Source organism: Hyla sarda, chromosome 4 (assembly GCF_029499605.1).
Source record: "Hyla sarda isolate aHylSar1 chromosome 4, aHylSar1.hap1, whole genome shotgun sequence".
NCBI lineage: Eukaryota > Metazoa > Chordata > Amphibia > Anura > Hylidae > Hyla > Hyla sarda.
Genome location: NC_079192.1, coordinates 278,505,968 through 278,519,602, shown reverse-complemented (window position 1 = coordinate 278,519,602; position 13,635 = coordinate 278,505,968). Strand labels below are relative to the sequence as shown.

General features: G+C 40.5%; 1 protein-coding gene across 1 annotated transcript in view; it reads right to left on the bottom strand.

Annotated features, from left to right (window-relative positions):
* EPYC (epiphycan) overlaps nucleotides 1–13,635 on the bottom strand; it is a 73,258-nt gene that overhangs the window by 12,838 nt on the left and 46,785 nt on the right. Inside the window, exons 5-7 of the mRNA XM_056569389.1 lie at nucleotides 8,296–8,454; nucleotides 5,393–5,595; nucleotides 4,549–4,644 (exon numbers count right to left, since the gene is read on the bottom strand). Of these exons, the coding sequence (XP_056425364.1) occupies nucleotides 4,549–4,644; nucleotides 5,393–5,595; nucleotides 8,296–8,454 (458 nt within the window). The remainder of the gene's footprint in view (nucleotides 1–4,548; nucleotides 4,645–5,392; nucleotides 5,596–8,295; nucleotides 8,455–13,635) is intronic.

Sequence of the window (13,635 nt, the reverse complement as noted above, 5' to 3'; positions counted from 1 at the left end):
ACTCCTCCAACCCATCCAAGGTTGGATTCACACACTAAATTTCTGTGCCTTTTTTACACAGTTTTTGTACCAATGTCAGAAAAGGAACAAACATTGGGGGAGATTCTCAAAAACTACTGTCATTTCTGTTCCAGCGATATTATTATTAGTAACGAAGGAAAGTGCCTAATAATTAACTTTTAATCGGTATGCATTAAAAACCACCAACACAGATAATTATAGATATTAGGGAAGTGTACCCCAACAGACATAAAATCTTATTAAATTAAACCAAATCACACATAGGTGATAGACAAACTATATATCAGCAGTGTCTGTTCGCACATAGCAAAATTCACTGATAATAGTAATTATACAGAGATCAGCTTCTTGTACAGAAATCAGTTCCACTAATTTCAATACTAGATTCCACACATCATATTTCATATAAAAATAATACCGGGTACTGGAGAGTCACCAATTACCATTCCCAACGTACGTTTCTGTCCCACGGTGTGATGCATGCACACCAGGATGTCCTCAGGGGAATCAATCACAAAGAATGTATATATGATAGTGCCATATAAGTAGTGTGTCATCAACACATTCCATATAAGTGACCACCAAAAATCTTAATATGTTGATATGCAGAGAATAATGATATACCATATGCAAGCTGGTTACATTCCGCAGTTAAAGCATAAAAGCTGTGATGCATCAAATTATTGCATAAGGAGAAAAGGTAATATTCCGTCAGGTAATCAGAATTCTAACTGTTAGTGCTGGGATCGGTATGCCTGCCACTGCAGGACTAACAGTTAGGATACTGATTACCTGGCGGTAATCCTTATGCAATAATTTGATGCACCGCAGCGTTTATGCTTTAACTGAGGAATGTAACCAGCTTGTATATGGTATCTCATTCTCTGCATATCAACATATTAAGATTTTTGGTGGTTACTTATATTTGTGTTGGTGACACACTGCTTATATGGCACTGTCATATATACATTCTTTGTGATTGATTCCCCTGAGGACATCCTGGTGTGCATGCATGACACCATGAGACAGAAACGTACGTTGGGAATGGTTCTTGGTGACTCTCCAGTACCTGGTATTATTTGTATATGAAATATGATATGTGGAATCTAGTATTGACATTAGTGGAACTGATTTCTGTACAAAAAGCTGATCTCTGTGCAATTACTATTATCAGTGAATTTTGCTATGTGCGAACAGACACTGCTGATATATAGATTGTCTATCACCTATGTGTGATTTGGTTTAATTTAATAAGATTTTATGTCCGTTGGGGTACACTTCCCTAATATCTATAATTATCTGTGTTGGTGTTTTTTTATTTATTTATTTTTTTTCAAACATATTTTATTGAAATTTTCACCAAAATAACAATATACAGAAAATAACACACAACATACATACATGCGATGTCTTGCAAGATCACAAAGGCAACATCTCAAGCTTAGCATAGTAACATTAGAAATTTCACCCTTAAAGGGGTACTAAGGTGAAAACCTTTTTTCTTTTAAATCAACTGGTGGCAGAAAGTTAAACATATTTGTAAATTACTTCTTTTAAAAAATTTTTATCCTCCCTGTACTTATTAGCTGCTGAATACTATAGAGGAAATTATTTTCTTTTTGGAATGCTCTCTGATGACATCACGAGCACAGTTCTCTCTGCTGATGTTATTATAATAATAATAATGCTTTATTTATTGTTGTCCTTATTGGGATTTGACCCCAAGTCCCCAGCACTGCAAGGCAGCAGTGCTAACCACTGAGCCACCATGCTGCCCTTAGCATACATCTGCTATGCATCTGCTATGCATCTGCTATGCATGGTTGCTAAAATGGACAGAGATGTCAGCAGAGAGCACTGTGCTCGTGATGTCATCAGTGTTCCAAAAAGAAAGGAATTTCCTCTGTAGCATTCAGCAGCTAATAAGTACTGTAAGGATTAAGATTTTTCAATAGAAGTAATTTACAAATATGTTTAACTTTCTGCCACCAGTTTATTTAAAAGAAAAAAGGTTTTCACCGGAGTACCCCTTTAACAATCTAAGTGGTGGTTTTTAATGCATACCGATTTTAATTATTAGGCACTTCCCCTTCTTTATTAATATTATCTATGCTGGGAATTCTACTAGGTTATTCGGGTCTACATAGGACCTATAATTTTCTATGGTCTATATTTCCAGCGATATTATTCACACCTTTTTTTTCTCCCACATTTTCAAAGGTATTTTGTACTGATTTAAAAAGATAAAAATATGTGAAAATTCATTTTTGCGCCACTTATATTTTTTTCGCGCCCACATTTTTTTTGTTGCAGCCATATTGTATTTTTTTTGCACCAAAATTGCAGAGTTTGGCACCAAAATTGCCGATTTTTGTGTCAAATATTACATCCCAGAAAATTCTGGCAGAAGCATTTCACAAAATATTTAATGGTTACTAGTGCCCAGAGAAGCAATAACTGTATAAATACAACATTTCTGAGCTTAACCCCTTAAGGACCAAGGACGTACCGGTACGTCCTTGGTCCTGCTCTTCCGATATAACGCGGGGTTACACAGTAACCCCGCGTCATATCATGGCGGGCCCGGCGTCATAGTGAAGCCGGGACCCGCCTCTAATAGCGCGCAGCGCCGATCGCGACGCCGCGCGCTATTAACCCTTTAGCCGCGCGCTCAAAGCTGAGCCGCGCGGCTAAAAGTGAAAGTGAAAGTTCCCGGCTAGCTCAGTCGAGCTGTTCGGGATAGCCGCGGCTAATCGCGGCATCCCGAACAGCTGACAGGACAGCGGGAGGGCCCCTTCCTGCCTCCTCGCTGTCCGATCGCCGAATGACTGCTCAGTGCCTGAGATCCAGGCATGAGCAGTCATCCGGCAGAATCGTTGATCACTGGTTTCTTATGAGAAACCAGTGATCAACATAGAAGATCAGTGTGTGCAGTGTTATAGGTCCCTATGGGACCTATAACACTGCAAAAAAAAAGTGAAAAAAAAAAGTGAATAAAGATCATTTAACTCCTCCCCTATTAAAAGTTTGAATCACCCCCCTTTTCCAATAAAAAAGAAAAACACAGTGTAAATAAAAATAAAAATAAACATATGTGGTATCACCGCGTGCGGAAATGTCCGAATTATAAAAATATATCATTAATTAAACCGCTCGGTCAATGGCGTGCGCGCAAAAAAATTCCAAAGTCCAAAATAGTGCATTTTTGGTCACTTTTTATATCATTTAAAAATGAATAAAAAGTGATCAATAAGTCCTATCAATGCAAAAATGGTACCGTTAAAAACTTCAGATCACGGTGCAAAAAATGAGCCCTCATACCGCCCCATACACGGAAAAATAAAAAAGTTATAGGGGTCAGAAGATGACAATTTTAAACGTATTAATTTTCCTGCATGTTGTTATGATTTTTTCCAGAAGTCCGACAAAATCAAACCTATATAAGTAGGGTATCATTTTAATCGTATGGACCTACAGAATACATATCAGGTGTCATTTTTACCGAAAAATGTACTACGTAGAAACGGAAGCCCCCAAAAGTTACAAAACAGCGTTTTTTTTCAATTTTGTCGCACAATGATTTTTTTTCCCGCTTCACCATAGATTTTTGGGCAAAATGACTGACGTCATTACAAAGTAGAATTGGTGGCGCAAAAAATAAGCCATCATTTGGATTTTTAGGTGTAAATTTGAAAGAGTTATGATTTTTTAAAGGCAAGGAGCAAAAAACGAAAATGCAAAAACGGAAAAACCTCCGGTCCTTAAGGGGTTAAATGTGACAAAGTGACCAAGAAAAGTGACCAGTGACCAAGAAAATAAATAAATAAATAAATAAATAAATATGTATATTTTTTAATAACATTTTTCAATAATAATTATTTCTTTTTTTTTTATAATTACTTATCACCCTTTCCCCAAAAAAACAAAGAAAAAAAAAAATAAAACTACAACCATTTCTGTGATTTCTACACTATCAAAAAGCTGGTGTGAAATTTTTTATGTAAACTGGACTCTCATTCCTTTGAAAATATTATGTAAAGCAGACAATATACGTGGACACATCCACTTTTACAAAACTGACGTGAACACATGAACCGTGGCACAAAGCTCTTTGAAAACGTGATCAATACTGTTCGTGCCAAAATTTTGGGGCAAAATAGATTTTTTGAAGACTGGCTCTTCTCTCTTTTTTTTGGCTATACAGATAATATAATTGTTGGCTGAATGTTTGTTTGGGTGCCACTATGTCTCCCAACACCCCATTCACATGTGCACGTGCCCAAACAGGCAGGGATTCTCAAAGGGAATGAAGCCCCTGCCAGATACCACTGTCACCAATGTATTTCCTAGAGAATCAATGGATTGGGCAAATACTGCTTTGTCTTTATCTCTGCCTAAATGTGCTTTTGAAGAAGAGTTTTCCAGTTGTACAATATTTAGCTTATGTGCATGGCTGGCTAAAATGTTAGATGATCCATGCAAATCAATAAAATATGTGAATGTCAATATGCAATCATTATTAGTTACCTGAAGATGAAGAGCCTGCAATGAATCAGGAAGAGGTATTGGGATATGGTCTAAGCTGTTGTCATTTAAGTACAAGATATGAAGATCTTTCAGGTCCTGGAAAATGAAATGCAACATATTAACCTAATCAACCAAACAGATCAAGTAATAATAATAATAAGTAAGATGTTTATTTTTTCTTAAATCTAATTTATCTAAGATGAAAAACGAAAATTTCACATGGACATAAGTATTCAGACCCTTTGCTATAACACGTCTGAATTAAATCAGGCACTGTTCATCACGTGCCCAATACTATCCTAATGGTGAAGCATGGTGGTGGCAGTATCATGCTGTGGGGGTATTTTTCTCTGACTGGGACAGAGAGACTGTTCAGGGTTGGGAGAAAGCTGAATGGAAGAAAGCTGAATGGAGCAAGCATAGAAATATTCTAAATGAAAACCTGATCCAGAGTGCTCTGGACCTCAGATAGGGCTAAAGGTTCAACTTACAACAAGACAATGGCCCAAAACCCACAACCAAAACAATACAGGAGTGGCTTAGGGACAACTCTGTGAAAATCCTTAAGTGGCCCAGCTAGAGCCCTGACTTGACCTAAAAATGGCTGTCCACTGACGTTCCCCATCGAACCCGACAGAGTGTGAGGGATTTTTTAAAATTAACTTAGCAAGGATTTATAACATTATATTTTTACCATTATGGAGCATTAAGTGCAAAATTCTGGGAGAAAAAAAAATGTGCACAAAGCCGCATCATAACAAAGTGTAAAAAAGAGAAAGGGTCTGAAAACTTTCTGAATGCAGTGTACATGACCCCTGTATTTTGCTTGATGTTATCTACATACTTTGAATGCCTCCTGTTTAATTCCTTTGCGCCCAAGTCTATTCTTGCTAACGTCAAGGAAGTTCAGAGAATTTGGCAGTTCTGGAAGCTGTCTTATCCTGTTATCCAAAAGTGATAGCTCATTAAGCTGTGGCAAGCTTCTGAATGCATCTTCATCAATTTCTGATATGATATTTGATGTCAGATCAATCTTCTGTAATTTGCCTGAAAGAAAGTAAATAGTCAAAGTTATTACTGAATTAAAGCAACATCTGTGCAGAGCTTCAGAACAAGAATTTATATTTTACACAGCTCCATTAAAATGAAAAAAGAACAGAAGTACTGAAGTTAATTGTGAACAAAGTAAAAAGTGCTAGAATTATGGTTGCAATTCTGCAAAAAGCCAAAAAAAACTGGCATACATACCATATGCCAAATTAATTATGCTTTTAGACACTTAATTCACTACTAGAAAAGGGGATGTGGCTAAGTGGAGTTGTAAATTTTGCCAGATTTATTAATGGCGCGTGTCATTATTTTGCCACCAAATATTCAGGTAAAAAATCTAATCAAGATGGGGTAAAAGCATCTAATATATTTAGTAAGATAAGCCAATCTATCACAATGAGTACACTGTGACACATTTAATGCATATTCAGCCTGTCTTGTCCTGTATTATTCAGTCAAAATTAAAAGGGGTACTCTGGAGGAAAAAAAAAATTCAAAGCAGAAAGTGCCAGAAAGTTACACAGTTTTGCAAATTACTTCTATTTAAATGGTTTAAATCTTCCATTACTTCTCAGCTACTGTATACTTTAGAGAAGGTATTTCCAGTTCTCTCTGCTGCCACCTTTGTCCATGTCAGGAACTGTCCAAAGCCGGAGAGATTTGCTATAGGGATTTACTCCTGCTTTGAACAGTTCCTGACACGGACAGAGGTGGCAGCAGAGGGCACTCTAATTGGACTGAAAAGAACTACACAACTTCCCCTGTAGTACACAGCAGCTGGTAATTACTAGAAGGCTTAAGATTTTCAAATAGACATAATTTACAAATGTTTACAGTTAATTTGAAAAATTATTTTCCACCAGAGTACCCCTTTAAGTATCAGTAAATCTACCGCATTGTTTTTCATAAGTATGGTTGTATATATTGCAGTATTTTAGAGTGTTTTTTCTTTATATATTACCTTAAAGTCTATAAAATATCAACTGTCCTACATGAAACATATTTTCGTTTTGGGCTATGGTTATATTGTATTTTCTGTCACTTGCCCTATAAGCTTCTCTATTAGACTTTAAACTGGTGGCAGAAATGTAAACATATTTGTAAATTACTTCTATTAAAAAATCTTAATCCTTCCAGTACTTATTAGCTGCTGAATGCTACAGAGGAAATTCCTTTCTTTTTGGAACACTGATGACATCACGAGCACAGTGCTCTCTGCTGACATCTCTGTCCATTTTAGCAACCATGCATAGCAGATGTATGCTAAGGGAAGCAAGGTGGCTCAGTGGTTAGCAGTGCTGGGGACTTGGGTTTGAATCCCACTGAGGACAACAATAAATAAATAAAGCGTTATTATTATTATAATAACGCCAGCAAAGAGAAATGTGCTCATGATGTCATCAGAGAGCATTCCAAAAAGAAAATAATTTCCTCTGTAGTATTCAGCAGCTAATAAGTACAGGGAAGATTAAGATTTTTTAATAGAAGTAATTTACAAATATGATTAACTTTCTGCCACCAGTTGATTTAAAAGAAAAAAGGTTTTCACCGGAGTACCCCTTTAAAACATCCACACAAAAAAAAAAAAAAAAACAATAAAGCATGTGTGTATTTTTGGTAATATTTCAAGATAAATTGTAATGTGTGTAAATGGGGAATAGCAATAATTGTGGCCATTGCAAACTCATTTTCTCTTTTTCAGTTGCCTCTGAGCTAGTGTGTGGAGACTAGCCGCCATGATGTCTCCCATACACTACATGCAGACAGAAGAGGTGACACTAAGCCTTTATATCTTTATAGAACACCCACAGAAGCAACATCACTAAGGACATTTTAGAACAATATTGAGCAATGTAAGCTGGGAATTAACCAGAAGGGTCAAATTTCATACTCTAGAGCTATCAACTGTGCTTCATTCTCTCCTGCTCCTCCCTTCTTCATTGACATCTATGGACAGCAGGAAAACTGGGAATGGAATTGTCACAAGATGGATTGCAGCAGAGCTCCAAAGCAGCAGTTTATGAATACTGTGACCAACAGAGAACATGCTGGCTCTGTAATCTGCGGTATTAAACTTCATTCACACAGGAGCTACAGTATTGTAGGAGAAAATAAACTGCACTTGAATCAGGAACTGAAAGGAAATCTGTCTAAGGGCAGCACAAACTCGGAGACAGATTCCCTTAAAGGGGTACTCTGGTGGATTATTATTTTTTTTAAATCAACTCGTGCCAGAAAGTTAAACAGATTTGTAAATTACTTATATTTAAAAATCTCAACCCTTCCAGTACTTATCAGCTGCTGTATGCTACTGATGAAGTTCTTTTCTTTTTGAATTTCTTTTCTGTCTGAGCACAGTGATCTCTACTGACACCTCTGTCTATGTCAGGAACTGTCAGTAGCAGGATAGGTTTGCTATGGAGATTTGGTTCCTGCTCTGGACAGTTCCTTACATGGACAGAGGTGTCAACAGAGAGCACTGTGGTCAGAGAGAAAAGAAATTCAAAAATAAAATAACTTATTGTGGAGCACACTGCAGCTCATAAGTACTGAAAAGATTAAGATTTTTAAATAGAAGTAATTTACAAATCTGTTTAACTTTCTGGCACCGGTTTATTTAAAAAAAATGTTTTCCACTGGCGTACCCCTTTAATGTACATTATTTATTCATAACTCTTATTCCTCTATAACACATACTTAAGTATGAAAAATCATTCTTGTTTATCTTGCTTATCTTGTTAAAACGTAGGTAGACGTGTGTAGTGTCTTTAGGAAGTTGTGGAACTGAATCGAGGTTGTGGTCATCGCAGTAAACAGTGGTGCGAATGCATGCACAGAGGATACAAGTTGAGATTCCTGAAAAACAACGACAGTAACAAAATAGATTGAGAAGAGCACATTGCAACGGCAATACTACACATTCACCACTAATTGTACATTGTGAAGTGCATTCACAGTATGTAGCTCAAGGACCCTGTCTGTGTGCCCTGGGGTGCAGATCAGTAATGGAAGTAGCAAGATAGGAAGAAAATTAGAGTACAGTATGAGAGCTGCTGCTGGGTATGCACAAGGAATTTTCAGGCCACCACGGTTGCACAGGACATAAAGATTTATTTGAGAAAAAGTTCCAACAATAAACACTAAAATGAATAAATAGACACATACATATATTAATATATTGATTCAAAAGTCAAACATTTAAAAATATAAGCAAAAAATTAGGGATGTCCCAATACTGATACTAGTATCAGTATCGTGACCGATACTTGACATTCGCATGAGTACTTGTACTTGTGCAAATGTCCCCAAATGGCTCCAAACCGTCCCGGATCCAGAAGACATTTTGTGGTGATGTCTTGCGCTCCCGAAACACCACCCATGTGTCCCCGCATTTAACTGTAAATGCCTCCTAATGAGGCACCTACAGTTTAATGTGGCACATGGTGGGAAGTTTGACACGGTGAATAGCCATTGGCTCCTCACCCTGTCCATAACTCTTGTGCCACCAGCTGCATTTAGCCAGCAAACACAAGAGACTGAGCTCTTAGGAAGAGAAAAGAAGAGGCCATGCTGAGGGAGCTGTGGAAGCCATAAGGGGAAGAAGACCAGAAGGAGGTCAGTATGCAAGAGGGGGGGGGGGGCAGTGAACTGTTGCCTACTCTAAGGGAACTCCTGCTACTAGGGGGTAACTGCTACCTACTGTGGGGGAACTGTTGCCTACTATGGGGAGCTGCTGCCTACTATGGGGAACTGTTGCCTACTATGGGGGAACTGTTGGCTACTATTAGGTAACTGCTGCCTACTATGGGGAAACTGTTTCCTACTACGGGGGAACTGCTGCCTACTGTGGTGGGAATTTGCTGCCTTCCTTATGTGGGGGACATCAACTGTCTACCTAATGTGGGGGATGTCTGCTGCCTACTAAGGGGTAACTGTTGCCAACTATGAGTGAACTGTTGCCTACTATGGAGGAACTGCTTCCTACTAAGGGGAAACTGCTGCCTACTATGGTGGAATGTGTTTCACATCTAATGTGGGGGACGTACTTCCTTCCTAACGTGGGAGCCATCTGCTGCCAACCTAATGTGGGGGACATCTGCTGGATACCTAATGTGGGGGACTTCTGCTACCTACCTAATGTGGGAGGCTATCTACTCAACTCAATAGGGACTTATTAGGGTTATAGGTTGAACTTGATGGACTCTGTTCTTTTTTCAACCTTATGAACTATGTTACTATGTTACCTACAAGCTATTATGGAGACTAACTAAAAAGCTAATAGGTGGCTATAAACTACCTACAAATTTATATGCTGCAAATTGCTATTAAAAACGGCTATTTCTGGCCTACAGAGAGCCTTTAATAGGGGTGTAGAGCACTTTGCCTTGTCCTAACATGCATAGGGAGAATGCTGTGTTAGTGGAATATTGGAATAATACTGTTATTCAGTATGACATGCAGATTACAGGCATTGCTATTAGAATCACTGCTGCAGAGCATCGATGTGGCAGCAGGGAGACCATATGGCGTAAAAATTTAAGAGAATAAAGATATTTTTTATTTAACTTGAATTTAATTTAATTTGAATTTATTTACATTTTTTGAGCACCCATTCTGGTGAACATCGAGCTGGCAGTCCTTTGCCAGGCGAGATTCCAGTGCCCCCCTGACTATGAAAGTGCGAATGTTTCATTTAATCAGTTATTGCTCATTGTTATCGCTCCAAGCTGTTCCATTGGATTCTTGTGATAATTCCACAGATAATATGACGTAGACGACCAAAGGGCCTCAGTCTTGAAAAGACTCAATCTTGTTTACTTTCAACTAATACTGTATGATCACAAAACCCAATCTAACAAGGAGTCACATGGTGTCACAATAACAGAGCCTAGAGGTGGCAGCAGCAGGAGGAGACCATAATCTGGCAGAATGACACAGTCTGGAGGTGTCCTCACAATAGAGAAGATTAAAGATGTTTTTGACATTTTAAATGGAAGATTTTAGATATATTAACATTTTGAAAGTTTAATTTAAGGTAACAACAGCATAAGGAGACCATATGGTGGCAAAATGACACAGCCTGTATCTGGCGGCAGCATGAGTAGGGCTTCACAATCTCTAAGATTAAAAGATGAATTTTAACATTGAAATTAAAGATTTTTGGTAGCTAGTGCTACCATAAAATATTTTTAGGTAATGTCCCAGGCCCAGCAGCATCAGTAAACCATATAGTGGCTGAATGGCACAGCCAGGAGCTGGCGGCAGCATCAGTAGACAATAGGGCTTCCCAATCCCTAACACAAAAAGATGCATTTTAAAATTGAAATTGGAGATTTTGAAATTGAAATGTAAGATTACACTCCCAAGTTGTAATGTCCTGGGCCCCGGCATGTGGTTACAAAGGACCAAATCTAACAAGGAGTCACATGTCACATGGCGGCACAATGACAGAGCCTTGAGGTGGCATCAGTATGAGGAGACCATATAGTGGCTGAATGACCGCCTGTAGTTTGTGGCAACATGAGGAGACAATATAATGTTTGAATGGCACAGCCTGGAGGTGCCTGAAGCATGAGGAGACCATATAGTTTCTGACTGGCACAGCCTGGAGGTGGTGAAGCATGAGGAGACCATGTAGTGTCTGAATGGCACAGCCTGGAGGTGGTTGAAGCATGAGGATACCATATTGTGGCTGAATGGCACAGCCTGGAGTTGTCTGAAGCATAAGGAGACCAAATAGTGGCCAAATGGCACAGCCTGTAGTTGGCGGCAGCATAAGTAGAACATATAGTGTCTGAATGGCACAGCCTGGAGGTGGCTGAAGCATGCAGATACCATGTAGTGGATGAATGGCACAGCCTGGAGGTGGCAGCAGTAGCATCAGGAGTCCTGAAAGTGACCCGGTGATAGAGTGGAGCTGTGGGTGGCAATACCAGTACCCAGTGATGAAGGTGGGTGAAAAAAGGTCTGATGTGGAGGAATGTTTGTAACTGGGGAGAAGCGCCTTAAATCTGTTTGGCACTATCCATATTTGTGAAGTGCTGGTGTGGCACCATGGTCAATCTACTCTGATGCATATGGCATTGGTGGTTTGAAATCCATGCCTGATTCATCTTCACAAAGGTCAGTCTCTCCACATTTTTCGTGGACAGACGAGTTCTCCTTGGGGTGACTATGGCCCCCGCTGCAATAAACACCCACTCTGATGGCACACTACTGGTAGGGCAGGACAGGTTTTCCAGGGAAAACTCTGCTAGTTGCGGCCACAAATCAAGTTTGGCTGCCCAGAAGTCCAGTGGATCTTCAAGGTGTGTTGACATGGGCATGCCACCACCTGCTGGTTCAGCTCCTGCTCTAGGTCTGCTTGCTGCTGAAGAATTGCTTTACTATGCAGGAGAAGAAAGATACACATCTGTGACTGTAGACTCAGTCTGCTGCTGATGGAGCTGGTACTGCTCCTGTCACCCCACCCCTCCCCAGCAGCCAAGGCAGTGGAAGGTGAGCGTAGGGGGCTCCCCGATTCAGACCTGCAAGAGGATGGACGATGGCTCCGATAGGCATCAGCCAACTGACTACAAAGGATGCTTCTGTAGTAGGTCAGTTTGTCCTCCCCCTCAGTGGGGGTAAAAAAGGCGCCTTTTCTGTGGTGTTAGCAATGGTCCAATTAGGGGGAGAGCCAGAAGTCATCCTGCTGCCGAATGGTGACAATTCGGCTGTCACTAGGCAAGCAAGTGAGCTTGCATCATGCCATTTGTGCAAGTGACTCGGAGGGACTCCCTGCCTCTATCTCCACTGCATACTGCCACGGTGTGTCTGGGTCCTCTATCTTGCCTTCCTCATAACCCTCTAGCGCCTCTGGCTGCTCCTCCTCTCCTGTCAGATTACTAGAAAAATCGCCCATTTGACAAAACCTAAACTGTGCTCTTCTGTGCCCTCCCCCCCTCCTCCTCCAGTTCCGCCCCCACAGGGCTCATGTGGCCATGAGATGAAGGCGTCACATCTCCAGTGCTCTGACCATGATTTCCAACATGTATTGTAAGAAATGAAGTAGTGGAATGACGTAGTTCATCCCTTAATCCTGGTAACTGACTAATAATGTGGCTTCCTCAAAGGGCCTGAGCAAACGGCAGGTGTCACGTGTGAACTACCACTGGTTCTCACTGAAGTTACACAGGGGAGTACTCCTATCCACTTGGATCATCAAGAAATCGGTGATGGCTTTTCTCTGTTCGTACAGTCAGTCCAACAAATGGAGAGTGGAATTCCAACATGTGGCAACATCACAAATCAGACTATGTTGGGGGATACCGTTCTGACACTGAAGCTCAAGGAGGGTGGGCTTTGCGGTGTGCTGAAGTGCATGCAAAGTTTCCTACCCATTGTTAGGATGTCTTGCAAATGGGGGAACACTTCAGGAACCTCTTGACAATGTCAAGGCATGGCTCAGCCTTCCCAGTCGCAGCGCAAGATGTTCTTCCCGTTGTCATTCACCATGGTTCCCATTTCTGGTTTTCACGGAGTAAGCCATGCTACAATTTCTTTACGAATTACTTTTATCAGTTCATCCCCTGTGTGACTCCATTCGCCAAGGCAAACCATGTGAACAACAGCGTGACACCGCCTTACCCTGCACACATGGTATGCTGAAGGGGCACTGAGACTTGTCTGGGCAGTGGAGGCTGAGGACACAGTTGGGGATGAGGAGGCGGAGTCGCACACTGTCACAGGACCAACAGCCTGAGAGCGTGGAGGAGGAAGTGACGTGACCTTTCCAAGTTGGTGTTGTGGCTGTACAGGAACCACCTTCACCCAGTGAGCCGTAAAGGACATGTATTGTCCCTGACCATAGTTATAGCTCCAGACATCGGAGCTGCCGTGCACTTTGGTACACACCGACAGGCTCAAGGACTGGCCCACCTTCTCTTCCACAAAATTGTGCAGGACTAGTACTGCCTTCTTCGCAAAGAAAACGTTCACCACTTGAAAACAGAGGGACTACGGCACCAGCAACTCAGACAGGAGCACATTCAGCTTCTG